This window comes from Ipomoea nil, unplaced genomic scaffold (assembly GCF_001879475.1).
Source record: "Ipomoea nil cultivar Tokyo-kokei standard unplaced genomic scaffold, Asagao_1.1 scaffold0322, whole genome shotgun sequence".
Classification (NCBI taxonomy): domain Eukaryota; kingdom Viridiplantae; phylum Streptophyta; class Magnoliopsida; order Solanales; family Convolvulaceae; genus Ipomoea; species Ipomoea nil.
Window position 1 is genome coordinate 623,146 of NW_017616750.1, and position 24,453 is coordinate 647,598.

A 24,453-nucleotide genomic window follows, 5' to 3' on the forward strand; every position below is an offset into this window, starting at 1 on the left:
CGGACCATGAGAACGAGATATTATTTCAGAAAATTTCGCAAAAGATGATAACGAATTTGTTTTAGTAAATAACATGGACGGACCATGAAAGTAAGATATTATTTCCAAGAATTTTAGCGTGTAGAGCGGACGGACCGCGATTGCCAAGTACTATTTGCAATGATTGCTACTACAGGATTTTTAAGGAAAGTACTTGATCAAATGTTCCGAGTTCTATACCCGATCGATCATTCTTCCCCCTGTAGTTTTTAACTTGTATGTTCCTGGGCGAACGACTTCCTCCATGGCGTAAGGCCCCTCCCACTTCTTTGCGAATTTTCCCCCTTCAAGGGGTTGGCTGGCTTCCCTTCTTCGCAACACAAGGTCGCCGACCTGGAAGTACCGGGGTCGGACTTTTGCGTCGTGGTAGGACTTTAGCTGACGACCGTAGTTCTCCATCTTGCAGAATGCCGCTTCTCTTTTTTCATCCAAGAAGTTCAGATCCACCATTTGGTGGAGTTCATTTTGTTCTGACTCGAACTCCTCCACCCTTCTACTAGGTATGATTACTTCCACCGGGGCCCGAGCTTCGAATCCATAGGCGAGTGCGAACGGGGTTTCCCCGGTGGCCCTTCTTGGTGTCGTGCGATAGGCCCAGAGGATGCCGTCGAGTTCCTTCACCCAGGCTCCGCCAGCCACTTCTAGTTTTTTCTTGAGGTCGTCGAGGATGGTTCTATTCGCATTCTCCACTTGCCCATTCGCCCGAGGATAAGATACCGCCACCCGGCTATGCTTAACGCCCCATCCTGCTAAGAATTCTGAAAATTCTCGTGCCTCGAACTGACGGCCATTGTCTGTGATTACCTGGAGAGGGATACCGAAACGATACAGGATGTTTTTCTCGACAAACCTTTTGCACCTTGTTGCGGTGATGCTCGCCAGGGGGCCTCCACCCATTTCGTGAAATAGTCGATGGCCACAATGATGTACTTCCTGCTTCCAGTCCCCGTGGGAAGGGCCCTTACCAGGTCAATTCCCCATCTCGAAAAAGGAATCGCGGTGCTTACCGGGGTGTAGTTCGTCACAGGTCGACCCGGCAGTGCTTGGAATTCTTGGCACTTGGGACATCGCTTTGTATACTCGGCGCAGTCCCTCAGCATTTTGGGCCAAAAATACCCTTGTAACATGATGTGGCGTGCGATGGTGTACGCCCCTTGGTGCGCGGAGCATACCCCCTCGTGGACCTCTTTTATCACCAACTCCGCTTCATCTGGATATAGACACCTCAGTAACGTGCCGTTGTAAGAGCGTTTGTACAGTTTATCGCCCGAGACAACGTAGCTGGGTGCCCGTAACCTCGTTTCCTTTGCGTCTGCCTCGTCTTGCGGTAGGGTGCCATCTGCCTTGTATCGTTTGATATGATCAATCCAACATGGCTCCCTAGTCTGCACAGGGAAGACCCACGAAACATCGATACTTGAAGTCTCGAGGTCTTCCAGTCGAGCGATCTTCCTAATGTGGCTGGGGACTCCGGTACATAGCTTTGAGAGCATGTCGACGTCGGCGTTCTGCTCTCTCGATACCTGGTGTATCTCGTATCCCTCAAACTCGCGCAGGGTTCTCAACACCGCGTCTCTGTATTTCTGCATGCTTCCTTCGTTGGCTTCATACTCCCCAGACACCTGGCTGACTACCAACTTGGAATCGCATCGAATTCGGACCTTCTCAGCTCGTAGTCCCACCGCCAATCGCAGTCCATTGAGGAGGGCCTCGTACTCGGCCTCATTGTTAGATAATTTGAAGTGGAATCGGATGGCATAGTAGGCGCGGAACCCCTCCGGAGTGACGAGTACTACGCCACCGCCGCAACCTTTGCTGTTCGAAGAGCCGTCTGTGGACAAGGTCCACCACCCTCCATCTTCAGTTTCTACCTGGTCCGTCACTTCCCGAGCTGTGCACTCCACTATAAAGTCTGCAAGAGCTTGGCCTTTGATGGCGGGCCTTGGTTTGAAATCTATGTCAAACTGACTGAGGTGCATGGCCCACCGTGCCATCCTGGCGGAGCTGTTAGTATTCCGGAGGAAGCTCCCCAACGGCTGGTGTGAGAGTACGTGGATGGGTTGAGCTTGGAAGTAGTGAGCCAACCTTTTTGATGAAGTGACTATGGCAAATACTGTCTTCTCCAACACACTGTATCGGAGCTCTGCGTCGTGTAGGGCTTTGCTTACGTAGTAGATGGGACGCTGAGTCCCTCCTTCTTCTTTGACCAACACGGAGCTGATCGCACCCTGTGACACGCCCAAGTACAAAATTAGGGCTTCACCTGCCTCTGGCTTTGCAAGCAGGGGTGGGGACAACAAGTATTTTTTCAACTCCTCGAAGCCCTTTTGACAGTTTGGCGTCCACTCGAACCCTTTGCTCTTTTTCAAGATTTGGAAGAAGGGGAGGGAACGTTCAGCCGATTTAGATAGAAAACGGCCTAAGGCTGCCAGACGCCCGTTGAGTCTCTGGACTTCCTTTATGGACCGCGGAGGCTCCATGTCAAGGATAATCCTTACTTTTTCTGGATTCGGCTCAATGCCGTTCCTAGTGACCATGAAGCCCAAAAATTTGCCCCCATCAACAGCGAAGGTGCATTTTTTTGGGTTCAAGCGCAAATTAAATTTCTTCATAATGGAAAATACCTCGCTGAGATCCTCGGCATGGGAGGTGGCCTTGCGACTTTTGACGATCATGTCGTCCACGTATGCTTCCATGTTTCGTCCCAGTACTGTCTTGAACAGCTTTGCCACCATGCGAGTGTATGTGGCCCCGGCATTCTTCAATCCGAACGACATGACCAAGTAGCAGAATATCCCATCGGGAGTGGTGAAGGCGGTCTTCTCGGCGTCCTCCTCATGCATGGATATCTGATGGTACCCACGGAAGGCGTCCATGAAGCTCATGAGTTCACACCCTGCCGTCTCATCCACCAATTGATCTATATTGGGTAGTGGAAAACGGTCCATAGGGCATGCCTTATTGAGGTCCGTGTAGTCTACGCACATCCTCCACGTTGATCCTTTGGGAGCCAAGACTACGTTGCTCAGCCACTGTGGGTAGTAAATCTCCTTGATGTGCCCTACGTTGAGTAATGCGGTCACCTCATTTTTCACGAACTCTCTTCGTTCTGCCGACATATACCTTTTTCGCTGATGCACTAGTTTTCCGCTAGGGTCGACTGCGAGCTTGTGGGTTATGATCCTTCGATCTATGCCCGGCATGTCCTCTGGTCCCCATGCGAACACCGTGTGAGAACGGCGGATTACATCCACTATCTGGGCCCTTAGCTCTGGGCTTAAGCCTGTGCCGATCTTCACCACTTGGTCTGGTCTGGAGGGATCCAGAACTATATCTTCCGTCTCTGACACGGGCTCGGCACGGGGCCAGGCCTCTTCTTCTTTGAAAATTTTCTCCGCGATCGTGTAGACCTGTAGGTCCTTGCTGCCAATCTTCTTCCATGCCTTCACGTAGCAACTGCGGGCTGCCTGTCGGTCACCTCTGACGACTCCTATTCCATTCGGAGTGGGGAACTTCATACACAAGTGTTCCACCGATACTATGGCCTTGAGGTCCTCCAGTGCTGGCCTCCCGAGTATGATGTTGTGCGCACAGGGGAGTCTTACCACGATGAACTCCATCTCCAGCTTGCGAATGTTGAGGCTCGTGCCTATTTCCACGAGCAGGGTCACCGACCCTTCTGTTTCCACCGAATCCCCAGTAAACCCAGAGAGTGGAGTTCATACCTCTTTGAGCTGGCCTCTGGGTAGCCCTAACTTGGTGAAAGCGTCATAGTACATCACATTAATCGAGCTTCCCGTGTCGACCAAGATGCGATGTACGATCGTATCATTGATATCCATCTTGATCACAAGTGCGACCAGATATCGTATCATTGCTTCTTTCCTTTGGGAAGACTTACCACTTTTCCCACGTACAACTGTCTGCTCCACTTTTTCCTCTCTGTGGGTGTGTCGCCCCCCGCAGGTCCACCATAGATAAAGTGTATGGTGTGTTTCTTTTGTTGTCTGGGCGCTACCTCGGGTTCCTTCTTGCTATCATCCTGCTCAGATATCTGGTCATGTTCTCATTTCTTGGCGTTCGAGGTGGACGGCTCGGCGCCATCCTCCTTCCTCCAGACATTTTTTGGTGGATTTTTTGATGGATCGCGTTGCGGCTGTTGCTGCTGCTTGGATCACTTGACGAAATGCCGGAAGTAGCCCTGCTGGATGAGTTCTTCTATTTGTCTCTTCAGTACGTTACATTCATCCGTGTCGTGTCCGGGTTGCCTATGGAACCTGCAGTACTTTGCTTGGTCTCCTTTTGGGGAGACCTTCATGCACTCTGGTGGGAACTCGACTATTCCCATCTCCTCAGCCTGTTTTAGGATGACGCTGACGGGATGGGTAAGAGGAGTTAGGTTATGCAGGGGAACCAGGCGAGGCCGTTCATGGTCCCGGCCCTTCCCTGCGGCCGGGTGGTTCGAACGTGGTGCCTGGCTGGACGGACCAGCTTTCCCAGGTTTCCCGTTTTTCTTGCAGTCCTCCTCATCTTTCTTTTTCCTGTCGACGTCCTCTGCTTCGGCATAGCGGCTAGCCGTCCTCATCAAATCTTCGTAAGAACGGGGGTGGTGGGCGTTCAGCTGCTTGTGAAAATACCCCGATCTCAAGGCGTGGATGAATATCGGGGTCGCCGCCTTGGAGTCGAAGTCGTAGACATTATTGACTTCCTTTTTCCACTTGATCAGGAAGTCTTTGAGGCTTTCGCCTCTATCTTGCTTTACTACACAGAGGTGAGAGAACGATTTCTTACGCTGTATGCTACCAGAGAAGTATGTCAGGAAGCTTTTGGACAACTCTCCAAAATTTTGGATCGACCCGTCCGGGATGGTGTTGAACCAATCTTGGGCCGTTCCATCCAGGGTGGACAAGAACGCTCGGCACATGATGGCGTCCCCTGCCCCAATCATCACCATAGCAGCCTTGTACCTAGTCATGTGGACACGTGGGTCAGTGGCTCCCGTGTATGCCTTGATGGCGGGTAACCTGAAGTCCCTCGGCAGAGGTACGTCCATGATGCTTGGGGAGAACGGTGCTGCCATTCGTACCTCGGGTTCTGGCGACTGCTCCCGTGCCTCCACCCTTCTTGCTAACTCCTCGATCCTTCTCTGCAGCCTTTCGACCAGGGCTGATTCGTCAGGGTGCCGGCGCGGGGCGGCTGCCGCTCCTCCATGTGTGGGGCTAGTTCATCGATGTGTCATCCATCTGAGTGTCGACGCGGAGCTGGTTCCTCGACGTTTCGTCCATCCAAGTGTCGATGTGGAACCCACTCACCAACGTGTCGTTCGCCCGCTGAGTGCCGACGCGGAGCCGGTTCATCGACGCGTCGCTCCGCCGAGTGTCGACGCGGGGCCGGTTCATCGAAGCGTCGCTCTTCCGAGTGTCGACGCAGGGCTGACTCGTCACCGTGCCGGCGCGGGGCCGGCCCACGAGTCTCGCCCATCCTTTCTGTGGGCGATCTCTCCGCTTCTCTTTCCTCGTGTCGGCGAGGGCCTCTAGCGGAGGACCCCTCGGCACGCGACTCCGGTCTTTGCCGAGCGGGCGCCCCGTGTCCCAACTGTTCTAAGGCAGAGCGGGAGGGCCTGGGCTGCCTTCCGGCCGGTCCACTTCTTTGGGTGCCCTCTCCCGGACCCTCGGTCCTAGTGCGACACCCTGCGTCCCTCGCGACACGGGTCGCGTCCTGGGCATCCACCCTCCGTGGGGATTCTACCTCTATTTCCTGAGGCCGCGGCGGGGGCACTTGGCCTTGTAGTCCCACCGCCACTTGGTTTAGTGCCACCGTCACTGCTTGCTGAATGGCCGCCTGGAGGTTCATGACTTGGTTCGCCCCTCCATTGTGGAGTTGGTCTCGGAGGTCCCCGGGCCTCCCGTTGTTGAGCTGTTCTCGGAGGTCCCCTCCGCGATTGTTGGTGAGTTGGTCCCGGAGGTCACCTGAGGCATTGCCATTGTTCACGTTGCGGGAACCATGGGAGCTGCGGGACACCATTCTTTCAAGCTTGCTGTTGAAAGAGGAATGAGTTGTGTGTGTTGTAGCCTGCTTGAGTATTGGACTCAGGATCTCAATGAAAGCACCAATGACGGTAAATATGTTACCGGAAATATAATATAAGAGTAACGAATAAGAAAGTAACAATAGTTGCATTGCCTTTTGTCTTAGTATCGAAAGTACAGTGTGTCCCTTGCTAGCTGAGGAGAGCCCCATTTATACTTAGAGTCCTAACGGTAACAACATGGGACATAAATGGGGAGCCTAGCCTTTAATTCTCTCTCATCAATGGGGGCTTCAATGCTGGCTTCAATGACAGTAAAGGTGGCACCTATTGGAATTCCTAACCGTTGAAGTTCTGCCCGTTGGGTTCCCATGTGATGCTGAGTCAGATGCCCATTTGTGATCCGGGTCGGGTGCCAGCCCTATTATCCTGTCAATAATAATGTGTTTTCTATTCGAATTATTTTGTCAAATTAATTATATTTCATATTTTGTTATGAATATTTATATAAATTTTTGATGTGTTTTATATTTCGCTCATATCCAACAATATTTATGTATATACTTCGTAGGTGTTTCATTTTTTTTTTACAAATTATCTCTTTTATTTTAATGGTTCGCCCTCCCCAGGGACGGAGGCAAGTGCTTGTCAGGCCCCCCACCCCAAAAATTTGTAATATTATATATGTATTAATTTTTTTTAAAAAAATATTATATATAATTTTAAAATTTTGTTGTTTTTTCAAAATATTTGGCCCCCCTCCACTTAATTAATCTTACAGGTTAAGTTATAAATTTTTTCATCTTCTCAATTTTTTTTCGTTCTCTCCTATTTCAAATTATTTATTCCCTATATTGTTGACTCACATTCAAATTAAACTTCATTTAACCTACTTACTAATTTCTCTCTCTAGAACTATGCATATATGCTGCATATACGTTATAATAAAATAATTGAGTAAATACCAGCCAAGGTCCCTCGAGTTTGGTGGTTTCACCACCTATAGTCCTTAACTTCCATAATTACCATACGTGGTCCTCCGAGTTGCGAGATCTGACCTGCTATCATCCTGCCGTTAGTTTTTCCCGTCTAAGTCGTCAAAAGCAAGGGTAGAAATGTAATTTGGCATATATAAATGTTTTTTAATTTTTACTCTTTGTGCATCATAGTTGAAAAGTTATCTCAGTGCAACGGTGTTGTACTGTTCGTCCGTTGGTGTCGCCGCCGGAATCTGCTGCAATTCAATGGACCGGTGCTATTCCGCCGGCGACGACCTTCCTTCACGGCGAGCCATCAGAATGGCGGCAACAGTAGAAGACCAACAACACCACCATCCCTGTCTCACCTTCTCTTCTCACCCACCGTTCGTCCTTCTCCTTTCCTCTCTTAGCCGGCGAGAAGAAGACGGGAAGCAGCGGATCCTTCGAGAATCGAAGCTACGGCTTCGGGTTGAGCTGAGAGTATTAGAACTGGTTTCAAATTTTACGGTGCGGGGTGGTAGTCAATGAGGAGGCGGCGCTGCGGATTTTACAGTGCGGAATGACACCGGTCCATGAAATTGCAGCGGATTCCAGCGGCGGCACCAATGGAGGAACGGTATTGCGGTACACCATCGCTACAATAATGCCTCATCTTCCTCGTCTCTGTTTTCCTGTTCTTTCTCCACCCCTTTTTAATTCCCCATATATTTTCTTCAAATCCTCCTTTCTTGTTCAACCAATGAGAATCAAATTGGGCGTATGGTGCGTATGGTGGAAATCCTCCTTTCGGATGTACATAATTGTATAAAAAAAAATTAATACAAGATTACAAACAGTCTTCTACCTTCTTTCTTGAATTGATTGTGCGTATGGTGGAAATTGAGTGGAGCTTAGCTTCCAGCACAGCGTGGAGGATCTCTCCATCTTTTGCTCTGCGTAATTATTGTTTTGATTATGCAATTCTGATTTTTATATTTGGATTTGAGTTTGATTTCAACTCTCTTACTTTGCCCCTGCAGCCAATTGTTGCAAAACTGGACAATGTGGTGGTAAAGAATGAAGTAGAAGAGGGAAAAGGAGATGAGATTGTTGCAAAGGATGAGAATTATGATTCAAGGAAAAGGAGAAAAGTGGGGAGTAGTTTGGAGCTTCTCAAAAGGAGGACGGTGCTTTGGAGTTCAATTTTCAATCTGGGCAAATTTGTTGCAAAAAATGGGTTTGGTATGAGCACCCCTTCCTTGTATGTATCATTTTATTATTTTGTGGGTGGACAATTTTTGAACTTTTAATGGATTTCAGGCTAAGATTCGAAGGAGATGATCCAACCATATGTTTGTTTAAATGTTTAATCAAGAACCTGCGCTGCTCTTCTTTGGTTAATTCCAGATCAATTCTCACTATCCCACGGCCGCCATTATATGCCTGAACAGATGGTCAAGAGCATGAAAAAAATATGGAAAATATGGAAGATGCAGCCAATCTGTCAATGCTACAAAAGAGCTAACTAAGGGCCGGAAAAGGGAGTGCAGACTACTGAGATCGTCTTTGGTGATTGAATTATCAAAACAACACAGACTAAATAAACTTTTCAAAAGAAGGATGGAGATGCTTTCGCTGACTAGTCTGACTCCCATATACTCAGCAGTTTCATCTTAGCAAAAGATACCCGATACAGCCTCTCGCCGACTCCTCCTTCTCCGTACAGATAAGGATTGCAGATGATATTGCACCTGCTGGTTTTCTGTTGTTGAAACATTCTAGACAGCACTAATGGAACGAAGTGTTCATTATTATTCCCCTGAGTCTGCCTAGTCCACGTGAGTATTTGCTACATACATATAAGCGTCCATTGTTATTCTGTTGAGTCCGCAGTTGTCCGCGACCGAGGGCCCCAATCCCAGCAGCTACCGCCGACAAAACCGCGAGCTATTGCCACTGCTGAGAGACCGTCGACCACGAACAGCCATGTCACAACAGACTCCTTCTTCTCCAATACAGGGGAGGGGTGGTCCGGTGTCGCCTTCCACGACCACTTCTCACCCGTCGCAACCTCGACGGACAAAATCGATGGAGGAGTCCAAGATAATGATCCGGGAAGAACGGAGGTCGCCGGAGGAGATGAGAGCGTCGCTATATCCGCTGCTTCCCATCTTCTGCTCGCCGGCCGAGAGAGAAATGGAGAAGGACGAACGTGGATGAGAAGAGAAGAAGAGACATGGATGGTGGGGTTGTTGGTCTTCTATTGTTGCCGTCAATCTTAGATGTCAAATTACATTTCTACCCCTACTTTTGACGGCTTTGACGGAAGAAACTAACATGAGGATGATAGCAGGTCAGATCTCGCAACTCGGAGGACCACGTATAGTAATTAAGGAAGTTAGGGATTATAGGTGGTGAAGCCACCAAATTCGAGGGACCTTAGCTGGTATTTACTCTAAAATAATTTGTCATTAACAAAATCTATGCATATTTTTCAAGTTAATTTTTGTTTTTTATTTTTGTTTCTAACTACTTGTTTGGTTAATTTTTGTTTCGTACTCTATTGTTTATCTTAAATAATTGTTTTGTTTGATTCTAAATCATGGATATCAAGGTGCATTTGTTTGGTTAATTATGTAAATTTGTAGTTGTGTGATAAATTTTGTTTATTTAATTTAAAATGCATAATAATGTAACAATTGTGTAGTATATGTATTTGAGAAAACAATTGATATTCTGTTATGTTGTGAAGATGGTTTTTCAAGAAATAATCAATAGTCTTTTAAAAGATGCGTGCATGTTTTCATTCTTTCAACCGTACAAAGCATATTGCAAAATAATTTAATATAGATTCAATTATAAATTATTTATTCTAAACTTTATTGAATTTGTAATATAATGATTATTTTGAGATATGTTAACGGGATATCAATGCATTTGATTTAGTACTTCAATCATAGTTGGCCCCGGCACTATTCCGTCCTGAGTCCGTCCCTGGCCCTCCCCAGATAAAAAAAATTTCTCGACCCGTCCGTGTCACCCGCCTTAAACTCCGAGTTTCTGAATCTTCATTATTAGGAGTGTCTTAATCCTTTTATTTTTATTATTTTAATTACTTTAGTATTGTACAGAACTACAGATTAAAGAATTTAGGGGAAGAAATGACGCCATTAAACGCGAACTGAAAAGGTTGGAGTTTGATATATTACAACCTCTTGAAAATGAACTCACGTAGGTTGAGATGGCCGAGTTGGTCTAAGGCGTTACATTAAGGTTCTGGTCCGAAAGGGCGTGGGTTTAAATTCCACTCTGTGAAGATTCTACCAAGGTGAGTGCTTACATTGTCCTTTAAGCTTTTAGCTAAACCTACTAGACTTATCACGATCTGTCAGTGCACTGGTTCACGACACAATATATACAAATCACAACACATATACATCTTATTAAGACAAGATATACAAAATCACAACACATACACATGTTACAAATTTATACTCTTTTTTTGTTACTACTCAGTACTTACTCTATTTGAAGTACAAAGAAAAGAATCAATACCAGACAAGATATACAAAATCACAACATACACATGTTACAAATTCATACTCTTTTTTTTTTTTTTTTTGTTACTACTCACTCTATTTGAAGCACAAAGAAAAGAATCAATACCAAATACTATCTGACAAATTATGCTGTGGACACGAGTCCAAAATGACGTCGTTTCAAGGGAAAACGCAGCCTTTCAGTTAAAAATAATAATTTGATTTTGTCTCGCCGTTAAAGGCGTTATTCGTTTGTGGCATTATGAATGTACAGTTATGGAATTATGAATGTACAGTTATGCAATTATGAATGTACAATTATGGAATTGAATTATGAATGTAAGTTATGAAATTATGAACACAGAGTTCTAACATTATGAACTTACAATTATGAACATAGAGCTATAAAATTGTGAACATAAAGTTTCAAAAATTGTGAATTTACAGTTGTTGAATTATGAATGTACAGTTATGCAATTATAAATGTACAATTATGCAATTATGAACACAGAGCTCTGACATTATGAACTTACAATTATGAACATATAGTGATAAAATTATGATCATATACTCCTATAACAAAGTGGTCTGAAATTATAAAAAATAATAATAATAAAGTGGAAGAGAACGGTGCCACTAACGGCACCGTTACCGTGTCCAGCATGCATGCTGGACACGGGTCCATAGCATAACGATTGATACTATCTACACTGGGCTCGAACTCATAACTTTCTATATAAGAGAGCAACTTGGCCATCGTTATACCATGCACCGCGGCGCGCATAGCACTGTGCGTCCCACGCTTCCCAAAATGATGTCGTTTTGGTAAGTCATGTAGGGAGTTGACGCGATTATGTGTATTTGTTTATACAATTATGTGCATTTGTTTATACAATTATATGTATTTGTTTATACAATTATGTACATTTTTTATACAATCATGTATATCTTTTTTATACAATTATGTACATCCGAAACAGGAAATTTATGTATATTATGTTAAGAGTTGATGTTTATTATGTTAAAAGTTTATGTATATTATATATTATGTTTAGATTATATGTATTATCTTTTTTTTTTTTAAAAAAAGTATGTATATTTTGTTATACAATTATGTACATTCATGTATACAATTATGTGTATTCTAGTATAACATTATGTACATTTTTAAACATGAGATTTTTTTAAAGAAAAATTAACTACCAAACACTGGGTACGCGAAATTTAAAAAAAAAAAAATTGAAACGACATCGTTTTTCATCTGAGCGCATAATACAACGCGCGCCGTGGTACAGGATATAAATTGCCGCAACTTGGTGCCACTAGACCACAAGATCATTTGCTATAAATTTATACTCTTAAAACACATTATAAATTCACTCTTAAACCACATGTTATAAATTCATTGTTTGTTGCACTCCCTCATTCATGCAAAAATTCATAGTCTTAAGACACATGTTATAAATTTACTCTTAATTTAAGACACATGTTATAAATTCATTGCTTGTTGCACGCCCTCATTCATGCAAGGGTCTTATGCTTATTAGGAAATCAACCTGAACTTATCATAATCTTCTTGTTTTTTTTTTTTTTTTTTTTTTTTTTTTTTTTTTTTTTTTTTGGTTCCAAACCTCCAATTCAGAATTATTTCGAAAGTTGAGAATAATAAATATGTTTTTTTTTAATAATAAAAAAAAAGGTTCAAACTAGAATCGAACCATCACCATAAGGTTCTAATTTGAATTTAAGCTATTCATAAATTGTGAATTATTGGTTTTGTTAAAACCGATCATGTCTAAATATTTTATAAAATCTTTCAGTTTTTGCTTAGTTCGGTTTCGGTTGGATTAGTCGGATATCCGATTATTTCTCGGCTTAAGCAAAATTAAAATAAGTGAAAGAAAACTGTGAAAATCTATTATATATTAATAAGAGCCCAAGAGAGTTAGGCCTATAATGGGTAGAAAAAATGGTGGTTAAATTTTTTAATTAAATGAATATCTCTGATTGATCAAATTTTAATTTTTTTTTAAGATTTCCTAATTTATTTTTAATGAATATGATTATCCATTAACTTTTCCGTTAAATATTATCTTTTCTGTTAATTTCGGTTAGTTCACCGTTAATTTACTCATTGATTTCAATAAGAAAGGTATTAGGTTCGAACCCCATCCCAATCAAAGTTGGCATAATTAATACTATATTTTACTCTTATTACATTAATTAATATAATAATTTAGTAGTTACAACAAAAAATAATACATATGCATTTCTTTAATTTAGAATTATGTGTCTACAATGTCTTTATTCAAAAAAAAAAAAATATTCATTATCAATAAATTAATTAAGAGAAATAATTTTATTAGTTATATTGTCTTTATATTTCTCTAATGTAAAAATTCTTTACATTCAAATTCATCAATTGATTATATTCACTACATTGTCTATTATCTTTTTTGTACACTATTTTTTAATTAAATATCAAAGTTATAATACAAAATAATGCTATATATTTATTTACCAAGTATTTTATTAATACCATGAAAAAATTTTAAAAATAGAATTAATAAATCCATTCATATTAACTACGGGATTTGTTGACAAAGAGAGTATTCAAATCACACAACAAATTGAAATGAGAACTACCTCGCAATGTCCTTGTTTGACAATCAGCAGTTAGCGGTTAGCGTTAGCGGATTATAATAGCAGATTTGACCAGCGAATTATATCAACGATTGGTAAAAAGATACTTGAAAAAATTAGCTGTACCACCCCTAATTTTTAAAACATTTAAAGCTTACGAAATAAAGACGAATCTAACATTAAATCCCAAGTTGAGCATAAACTAAGCATAAGAGTCGGGGGTGCTATGCCACATCTAAGCTAGAGAACTCAGATACACAGGCTAAGCTAACTAAACAAGGCATAAATCCATAAATCCATAACCGAGTACAAGATAAGGCACGCAGGCCAACTAACAATACTAAACTATCTAAGCTAGGTCCTCATGTCCATCTAGCGCACTCCAAAGCTACTGATCTGTACCTGAAAAACATACGGTGTAACAACCGTCAGCGAATAATGCTGGTAACCCACTCCCACGTGTTAAGTACAATATAGGTAGATATAAGGAAACCATTTTGGAACCGGAATACATATATAATCCTAAGCAAACTCTAGCTTTAAAACCAGGATCAAGACTCAAGACTCAATGACAAACAAAACAGTACGAATCATCATAACGATACTAGCATGCGTCCTAATTCGCGAGATAAGATAATCACAAGGCTCAACAATAACAAACAATGACAACAACAAGGCACAACAACAAGCAATGATAACAACAACAACAACATCACAATCTAGCCTTATACCAAGTTCCAACCTTTACTCATCTCCATCCTTATATCAGTTCCAACCTCTACCTCCAGGCCACCCTTGTAACTCCACCCCTTATCCCTCCGGAACACTTCATGGCTCCCCTCCAACATATCTCCAACATGCCACCAATCTGATAGCACCGCAGTACCATTAACACATGATCCCTGCCTCAGCTCTAACACCACTACCAAGGGGTCTTGCATATAGCACGAAGACATGGAACCGCAATGCTTATAACCTGACCCATGCCTTTAGCAAGCAAGTCAAAAGGTGGTTCGTGCCTTTAACACGATAATCGAATGGTCTGGGCCTTTAGCACCATAACCGGGCACTCGTTGTGCCAAACTCCAACAATTCTTTTCCACCAATCACATCTCTTTCTCATCATGTTCAATCAATCAATCAACACACGCACAACAATAGTGGCCACCGCGCAATAGCAACAACAATCAATACACATCAACACATAGCAAGGGGTAATCACAGGGAAGGCACAGTAATCACATAGACTTCTATCAACAAACGACAATATAATAAACACGCAACCCACCAAATACAACCTAAACTCTACTTCCCAAGATAACGAGACACCCATAAGACACACACGGGATCATACAATTCTCATCCTAGGCCAACGGGATACTAACTTAACCCACATGCAATAACCACGACTCACAACTCCTAAAACGGTACCCGAGATATCAAACAAGACTCATAAACATCAAACGGGATACAACGGGGCACGAGGAAATAACAAATGGGGTAAAAAATCACGACGCGCCGCCCCGTACCAGCGGGTGTACGGCGGGTGGTCAACCACCCGCTGGTACGGCGCCCTTGTAGTGGCGGGTGGTCTGGTGGGGGTTCGTCCCCCCACAGACCCCCCCCCCCCACTGGTACGATGGTATCTTGGCATTTTTCCCAACTCGGGAATTCCTCAATTAAACTCAAAACCAAGTCCATTACATCCCAACATACAACAACAACATTAAGGACTTAAACCACACGAATTAAGCCAAGAAACCAACACAATCAAATCCTAAATACATGCTCCTAACATATCAAGATTCAAGAATCAATTCCTAATCATGCAAGAACATCAAGAATCTCAAGAATAACAAGAAACCATATACCAATCCTAAAGACAAGCCCTAGACAAACCCGAACCCAAGATCATGCATATAATCAATTACAGATATCAAGACCAATCAAGGTTATCAAATAAACATAACATAAACCCTAGGCAAAGCTCTATCAAACTCAATCACAGAATCACACATACGATTATCAAAAGAGCCAATAAATAAGATATAGCAAGGAAAATAGGTTTTGTAAGACATGGGTTACCTCTTAGCCTTAATTAATCCTCCCTTGGCTATTAAGGTTCATTTCCAAGATTTCTTCCCGGTTGGTTTCCCTAGGCTTGATGGTGGGGAATTCCTTTTGCTAGGTTTCCCAGTCAATCCGCGTATTTAGAGTTATGAGGGATGAGAGGGTTATAGTTGCTTTCTAATCCCCTATTTATAGAGCTAGGAGTCCTAATTAGAATCTGGGATGTAAAGGCCCACTTTCTTTATTCCTAACAGACTTAAAGTCTTCATTAATTAATTAAGGGAATCCTAACCAACTTAAGTTCTTATTAATTATTTATTAACAGGATTAATTCCATAATTAATCCAGGTTTGGAAGGCCGTAACACGGGGTGTTACACCCTCCCCCCTTACGAGAAACTTCGTCCCCGAAGCTTAGACATAGATTATTTCCCTGGTTTCCGGGCATAGCATAGGGTTGCACGTAATTTTGGAACTCGTTACGCATGATCGTTGTCTACTAGGCACAGTTCATGCTTGGATCAAATCGGAAGATAAGTGAGATTTAAGATTTTAGGTTTAACTTGGTTCCCGGTTCCTGAACTAGAGGCCCCAGAGGTCCCGTGTGCCCTTAGCATGGTTTCAATTGCGGACACTCTTCGGTTTATCGTGCCGACCTCAACCCTCAAAGAGGCAAATCCCTCTTCCATGAGCTGATTCTGCCTCATGAGTAGTGCCACAACACGGTCTTCGATTGTGGTCTCCTCGGTTCTTCCCTGTCCTTGGGTGGGTCCCGCGTTTCTTGGTTCCGTGTCTTCCTCTTCTTGTTCCTCCTGCTCCTCGTCCTCTTGGACTGCTTGTTTCATTTTCTTGTTTGTGATCCCCAACTGGTCAACCAGTAGCCTTTGTTCTTCAGCGGGTTTCATGCAAACCTCCTCGAGGGTGATGTATTGTCCCTCTCCGACATGGTAGATGTCGTTGCGACAGAGGTTTTGAGCGTTGAAGGTCATCCCGCCCATGCGCTTGAATTCGGTCCGGCTTATGTCTATCCCTTTTCTTTCCATAATCCAGCTTAGAATCATCCCGTAGGGTAGGCTGAGCCGATTGCTAGATTTGCAAAACTCCATGTGCTTTAGCATAAGGGCGGGCAAATTGAATTTGATCTTATGTTTAAGTAAGTAGGCAAAGGTGCAATCAAGGCTTCCCACATCCTTACATTTGTTGTTGTTGGACAACAAGCTGTCCGTCACAATCATGACCAGGATTTTCTGTTCGGCGGTTAACAACCTATTGATTGGCATTGCGGCCGAAGTGAAACTGTCTTCCCTTCCCAACAAATAACTCAGATAATCTTTGTACCCCCTATTTCGGGTACCAATCCAAGCCTTCCGGTCATACTCCGATACGCCCGTGGCGGTCAGTTTTAGGAGTTTGGACAAACGGTTTTCAGATAGTGCTATTTCTTTGCCTCGGACTTTGAAAGTGATTTCTAATTTGTCCCCGTGCTTGGTGGCTACCAAGTAGCAGTAAAACTCTTTCACTAGTTCGGGGTATGTATCGTTCTTTATTTCTAAGAACGTTTCCAACAGTCCTTGAAACTTAAGCATATCGACCAATTCTTGAGATAATTGATCGGGTTCAAGTGCTTTACTTCCCAACATCGTGTAATCGGCATTGTTCCATTCCAGAACTCGGGCATTGGTGGGTCTCCTCAGCATCGTTGGAATTTGTGGTTGGGCTTCGTTTTTTCCGACGAAGTTTCCGGCGAGGCTTTCACGGCGAGCGTTTCCGATGTGCAACGACGACGGTGGTGGTTTCCGCGTTCGGTGCGACTGTGGCGGAGGTCTTGGAGTTGGGACGAGGGGATGGCGATGGTCGTGCGGCTGTTGCAACGCGGCAGCGGTGGTGGCGTGGTGTGTCGTTCGGGCGGTCGGTGAGGTTGCGGGAGGTGGTGCGGTGGCAGCGGGCGATTGACGGTTGGCGACTGGGTGGCTGGCGTTCGGTGGCCGGGAGTTCGACGGGTTTGGGGGGTGGTTTTTGGCTGATGGAGAGGGAGAGAGAAGGAGAGAGAATAAAGGGAGGAAGAAGGATTTTTGATTTGGGGATTTGAGAATTTAGGGATTTGAATTGGGGTTCAAGAAGGTTTTGTATCTTTTAAGTTTTAAGAAACATTTGTGGTTTAGTGGTTAAGTTCTTGATCTTGGTGGTGGAAGGTTGAGTGTTCAAATCTTATTAGCTTTACATTAAGTAAGGTTGGAAAAATCCCGATTCTAGATTTGGTGGTAGTATTCTTTAGTTTTATCAAATATTGGTTTGTGGGTTATAAGAGGCATGAATAAATTTCTAATTTAGCCGAAGGGATGGGGTAAGAAGATTAAACTGGTCGAACTAACTAGCTAACTTTATTCAAAACACGAGGATTCCAAATAGTCGAACTAAGTAAGAGGAGGGGTGGTGTACAAGAATTTCATCCGCCCTATCCTAAACAGAATTCTTCTTCCGAGTTTTCCCCCAATTGGTTCGCGGGGTCTCTGCCTCCTAGAGGTACGTCTTCGTTTCCAACCCCGACTTCAGCCTTGGTTTCGATATCAGCTTGGGTGCGACTCATGACAAACACTTTTTCGGGCGCTCCATAGTTCTCTTGGTTATTCGGGTTGTTTGTTTGTCCTCCGAATGGCGGTCTCGTGCTTGCGGGTCGTTGGCACTGGAAGGCCTTGTGGCCGCTTTCCCCGCAATAGAAGCACCGCAAGGCATACCCTTGACAATCCTTGCCCCGATGGTCCTTACCGCATCTCCGACAAAGGAATTGTCCTTCGCTCGTCTCGATGCTCCTCTTCGGCGACCCTTGGGTCTGTTGATTAGTCGCCCTCACGTTGGAATTACTTTTTGCTCTCTTGAAGTTGGGGCCCCCACTTCCGTCATTCTTCCTCCTTACATGTTCCTGAGCCCCACGTTGTAGCAATTGTATTCGATAGAGGTCGGCGGCGCTGGCATAAGCTTCGTTGAGAGTCCTTGGTTTGTTTACCGTCAAGGCTTTCCTTGCCTCAAAGTTGAGTCCGGCCACGAATCTCTCCACTTTAGTTGTCTCCGTGGGCACCAACTCTCGTGCGAAACGAGCCAGTTCTAGGAACCTCTTGTGGTAGGTCCATTACCGTAGAGAGTCCCTGCTTTAGGTGAAGGAGCTCTTCGTATATGGCTGCCCTTAGGTGAGAGGGGTAGAATCGTTCCCGCAACTTAGTCTTTAAGGCTTCCAAGTTGAAATTCGTCTCCTATCTATAGGTAGGGCCTTCATTGACCCACCACAGGTCAGCCTCATGTCCGAAGTAGAATGAGGCCATCTCGACGCGGCGTTCCTCTGAGCATCCTACTACCTCAAAGATCTTGTCGAACGTTCGGATCCATTCCTCGAGTGTTGCAGGGTCTTCTTCTCCTGCGAAAATAGGTGGGCGATGGTTTGACACTTGGCGAGCCACATCATGGCCCCCGGTTGAGGGTGGTCAATTATTGTTGTTTAGGATGGCGCTACTTAGGGTTTGGGCGATTTGAGTTAACTGTTGTAAGTTCTGCTTTATCTGTTCGTGTGCAGGGGGCTCGGGGGTCCTTGTGTGGTTCCTTGTAGGTGACATTCCCAATTCTACAGAGTTAACATTCGTCGTGGATGTAAGTCAAGGGTTGACACACTTACTGGGGTGCCTTAACTATAAGCAGTTTTAAACTAAACACAGGGCAAGTCAAAGGTAAGCTGAGCAGAAAGCGATAAATAAACTCACAATCTCACCGCGCGTCCTAGAATTCCTGAGTCTTAAGTGTTTACACACCTATTGTTAAAGCTAAACATCTTAAGGTCTCGAACTTAGAGTACTATCCTAGGGGCGACCTAGATCCTTAAAGTCTAACTCTTAGCGTCCTAAATGCATAAATACCAAGAGTTCGAGCTTTAACATCCTAAAGTCTTATCTTAAGGACATTGTTCTTAAGGTCGAACTTAGGCTCTGATACCAACTGTAACACCCCTAATAATCAAAACATTTAAAGCTTACGAAATAAAGGCGAATCTAACATTAAATCCCAAGCAGAGCATAAACTAAGCATAAGAGTCGGGGTGCTATGCCACATCTAAGCTAGAGAACTCAGATGCACAAGCTAAGCTAACTAAACGAGGCATAAATCCATAAATCCATAACCGAGTACAAGACAAGGCACGCAGGCCAACTATCAATACTAAACTATCTAAGCTAGGTTCTCATATCCATCTAGCGCATTCCAAAGCTACTGATCTGTACCTGAAAAATATACGCTGTAACAACCGTCAGTGAATAATGCTGGTAACCCACTCACACGCGTTAAGTACAATATAGGTAGATATAAGAAAACCATTTTGGAACCGGAATACATATATAATCCTAAGCAAACTCTAGCTTTAAAACCAAGATAAGACTCAAGACTCAATGACAAGCATAACAGTACGAATCATCATAAAGATACTAGCATGCGTCCTAATTCGCGAGATAAGATAATCACAAGGCTCAACAATAACAAACAATGACAACAACAAGGCACAACAACAAGCAATGAGAACAACAACAACAATATCACAATCCAGCCTTATACCAAGTTCCAACCATTTCTCCTTTCAATCCTTATATCAGTTCCAACCTCTACATCCAGGCACATCCAGGCCACCCTAGTAACTCCACCCCCTATCCCTCTGGAGCACTTCATGGCTCCCCTCCAACATATCACCAACATGCCACCAATCTGATAGCACCGCAGTACCATTAACTCATGATCCGTGCCTCTAGCACCACTACCAAGGGGTCTTGCATATACCACGAAGAGATGACACCACAGCGCTTATAACCTGACCCATGCCTTTAGCAAGCAAGTCAAAGGGTGATCCGTGCCTTTAACACAATAACCGAATGGTCTGGGCCTTTAGCACCATAACCAGGCACTCGTTGTGCCAAACTCCAACAATTCTTTTCCATCTATCACATCTCTTTCTCATCATGTTCAATCAATCAATCAACACACGCACAACAACAGTGGCCATTGCGCAATAGCAACAACAACCAATACACATCAACACATAGCAAGGGGTAATCACAAGGAAGGCACAGTAATCACATAGACTTCTATCAACAAACGACAATATCATAAACACGCAACCCACCAGATACAACCTAAGCTCTACTTCCCAAGATAACGAGACACCCACAAGACACACATGGGATCACACAATTCTCATCCTATGCCAACGGGATACTAACTTAACCCACATGCAATAACCACGGCTCACAACTCCTAAAACGGTACCCGAGATATTGAACGAGACTCATAAACATCAAACGAGACACAACGGGGCACGGGAAACAATAAACGGGGTAAAACATCACGACGCGCCGCCCTGTACCAGCGGGACCACCCGCCGGTACGCAGTTGTGTACCAGCGGGTACACGGCGGGTGGTCAACCACCCGCCGGCCACCCGCTGGTACGACGTCTTTGTACTGGCGGGTGGTCTGGTGGGGGATCGTCCCCCCACTGGTATGATGGTATCTTGGCATTTTTCTCAACTCAGGAATTCCTCAATTAAACCCAAAACCAAGTCGAAATACATCCCAACACACAACAACAACAATACGAACTTAAACCACACGAATTAAGCCAAGAAACCAACCCAATCAAATCCTAAATACATGCTCCTAACATATCAAGATTCAAGAATCAATTCCTAATCATGCAAGAACATCAAGATTCTCAAGAATAACAAGAAACCACATACCAATCCTAAAGACAAGCTCTAGACAAACCCGAACCCAAGATCATGCATATAATCAATTATAGATATCAAGACCAATCAAAATTATCAAATAAACATAACATAAACCCTAGGCAAAGCTCTATCAAGACTCAATCACAGAATCACACATACGATTATCAAATGAGCCAATAAATAAGATATAGCAAGGAAAATAGGTTTTGTAAGACATGAGTTACCTCATAGCCTTAATTAATCATCCCTTGGCTATTAAGGTTCTTTTCCAAGATTTCTTCCCGGTTGGCTTCCCTAGGCTTGGTGGTGGGGAATTCCTTTTGCTAGGTTTCCCAGTCAATCCGCGTATTTAGAGTTATGAGGGATGAGAGGGTTCTAGTTGCTTTCTAATCCCCTATTTATAGAGCTAGGAGTCCTAATTAGAATCTGGGTAGTAAAGACCCACTTTCTTTATTCCTAACAGACTTAAAGTCTTTATTATAAACAAGGGTCCACGGTCCTCCGTCGACCACATTAATTAATTACGGGAATCCTAACCAACTTAAGTTCTTATTAATTATTTATTAACGGGATTAATTTCATAATTAATCCGGGTTTGAAAGGCCGTAACACGGGGTGTTACATTAGCTATTTAGATTAACATGTAAAAGGACCTAAGGGTATTGATGGGGTGTGGACCCCGACCCAAGAAGAATTGGGAAGCCCAAAGAGAATAAGGGGCAGCCCAAGGGAAAGAGTAGAGGCCCAAAAAGTAGTAAAGCCCGAAAGAAACCTGGACCGAGTCAAGGAGCCGGGCCGACCCCAAGGTCGGAACAGGGACTCGGTCGACAGAAGTGACAAAGAGCTGTTGGAAGGCATTTAAGGAGGTATTGAAGAGCCCTGTCAAAAGAGCCGTTGGGAGGCCCAGTAACGGCAGCCCAACGACCCTCAAGTATAATTGAGTAGTCAAATCCTTTAATATGTATTTTAAGTCTGAATTAAAGGAGGGCCTGATATATAAAGGTCCCTCCGAGATTGTAAAAGGGGCGAGTCCATGCCCCAAGAATAGGGACACACGTTCACCAAAATTGTTTGCTCCTTTCTATTTTTAGTAGCTTTATTGAAAGGTATATCCACCAACCAAGGTTGTGTTGGACCTCCCTGGGCCCAAAAACCCTAAAACCAACAGATATGATGATGATGATGATGATGATGATGATGATGATGATGATGATGATGATGATGATGATGATGATGATGATGATGATGATGATGATGATGATGATGATGATAATTGTTTAAAAAAACTTAAAAATATAATTAAGCCAATCATATTAACTACGGGATTTGTTGACAAAAAGAGTATTCAAATCACACAACAAATTGAAGTGGGAAACTACCTCGCAATGTCCTTGTTTGGCAATCAGCAGTTAACTCTTCAATCGTAGTATATATTTAATATTTTATGCTCTAATTTTTATTTGTTCACCCTTATGTCTCGTATTTGGTTTCAACCATACCAAAACAATTATAATATTGACAATTATAATCAATCTTGATTGTATTATCTTGCATTTGTAAACTTAGAATTACATATTTAAATATGCAAATTCAAGATTCAATTATCTATGCATGAACAATTCTAATATAATCTTGCCTTAATATACTTAATTTAAAGTAATTATTTAATAAAAAACATTAGACATTATCACAATCATGCAATGCGCGTAAAAAAACTAGTATAAAGTAAATATAATTAAAATCTAAATCTTAAACTAGTTACTAGTAAAATACTAAAATCTAAATTCTAAAACAAGTGTACATACAAAAGTACACTGTACACATTACAAATGTATAACTTACAAGCAAAAATGTCAAATCAAATTCCAAAAAGGCAAAAACTAGGCAGATTTAATGATTTACACTGTTACAGAGTTACAGAATACAGATCCACATTACATAATACAGATTTACTGATTTACTGATTGACAATCCATCATTCAGAAATCATCAAAAAGAAGCCATCTTAGATTCCTAGTATCATACTTAGGGCTGTTAACGAACCGAACATAAACGAACGGAGGTTGTTCGTGTTCGTTTGTTAAGGAATTTGGAGTGTTCGTGTTCATGTTCGTTTGTTAAGGTTTTTGAAAATCCTGTTCGTGTTCGTTTGTTAAGCGTTCGTTAGTGTTCGTTAACGTTCGCGAACACGTTCACGAACGTGTTCGTTAACGTTAACGAACATGTTCGCGAACGTGTTTGTTAACGTTCGTGAACACATTCGCAAATGTGTTCGTTAACGTTAACAAACACGTTCACGAACATAGTTATTTACGTTCATGAACATGTTCATTAACACTTAATAAACAAAGTAACAAACACATGCATATGTTCATGATCACAATTCGTTCGTGAACAATAAATAATCTACGTTCACGAACAATAATCAAACAAACAACACAACTACAAAACTAATACAAATAACTTAATAAGTCCACTCGTGGCATCTAATATCAAAATAAAAATCCAAGTCCACATAATTTGTCTGCTCACATTACAAGCCAAAACATGGCCAAAACATAAAAACATAAAGCATGATATATTTATATTCTGCATCCATCATCCCAAAAGCTTAATACCTTAACTTCAAGTTCATTCCAGTGATATAGTCTTCACATCTTCAGTAAACTACATTAAATGATATATAATATATTGTTATATAACATAAACAGTATTAAAAATAAATGATATAATAAAAGAATTGACAATACTTACTTTTGGCTTTCTTTTCATATCATATTATTTACGCAACCAATCACTTCCACAAAGTAGCATTTGGACAGTATCGGTCCCTAAAGATGCCCGATATGTATCAATAACCCTACCACCAGCACTAAATGTTGACTCTGAAGCAACCGTTGTGATTGGAATTGATAAGATTTCACATGCCATTTTGGATAATACTCTAAACTTCAAGTTCATTGACTTCCACCAATCCAATGCATTAAATTCAGCAGAATCTCCTTCACAAATATATACACCCTCCTGTATATAATACTCTACACTTTGAGACTTTTGACTGAGAATTTCTTTGATGTTATATAGTTCAGGAAGAAACAAATTTGCTGTTGGATATTCAGAACCTATATTCAAAAAACAAATACGTTAATTATATAACAATCATATATGGAAGTTATAATATAAAGTTTAGAACTGTATAATAAATTACCTGAGATAATTTTAGTAACTTCATTGAAATGCACCAATAAAGAGCTTCAACCTTTTGCCAATCATCCTCAGAAGGCAAGCATTTGTAATTTGGATCTCGAAGTTGATACCGAGGAAATACTTGCTTAAAATCCAAAGCACAAGACAACATAGCAAATGTTGCATTCCACCTAGTGCAACAATCTAAAATCAACTTCTTGTTAGGCACCTAGAGC

General features: G+C 42.7%; 1 protein-coding gene and 1 long non-coding RNA gene across 2 annotated transcripts; both read right to left on the reverse strand.

Annotated features, from left to right (window-relative positions):
• Window positions 1-213: 213 nt before the first annotated feature.
• LOC109171578 lies at window positions 214-3,557 on the reverse strand. The gene is made up of 2 exons (XM_019320630.1): window positions 933-3,557; window positions 214-843 (listed from the first exon to the last, which is right to left on the reverse strand). Exons 1-2 carry the CDS (start codon window positions 3,555-3,557, stop codon window positions 214-216), a joined length of 3,255 nt encoding a protein of 1,084 aa, XP_019176175.1.
• A 5,632-nt stretch (window positions 3,558-9,189) lies between these two features.
• LOC109171617 lies at window positions 9,190-24,057 on the reverse strand. Its single transcript, XR_002052627.1, has 3 exons — window positions 23,786-24,057; window positions 14,272-14,277; window positions 9,190-9,200 (listed from the first exon to the last, which is right to left on the reverse strand). It is a non-coding gene; the product is annotated as an uncharacterized LOC109171617 (long non-coding RNA).
• Between the last annotated feature and the right edge of the window lie 396 nt (window positions 24,058-24,453).

Coding starts and splice junctions, on each gene's coding strand:
- LOC109171578 (XM_019320630.1), bottom strand. CDS start 3,557: ATGAAGTTCCCCACTCCGAATGGAATAGGAGTCGTCAGAGGTGACCGA. Junction 844..932: donor TCGACTATTTCACGAAATGG/GTGGAGGCCCCC, acceptor ATCCCTCTCCAG/GTAATCACAGACAATGGCCG.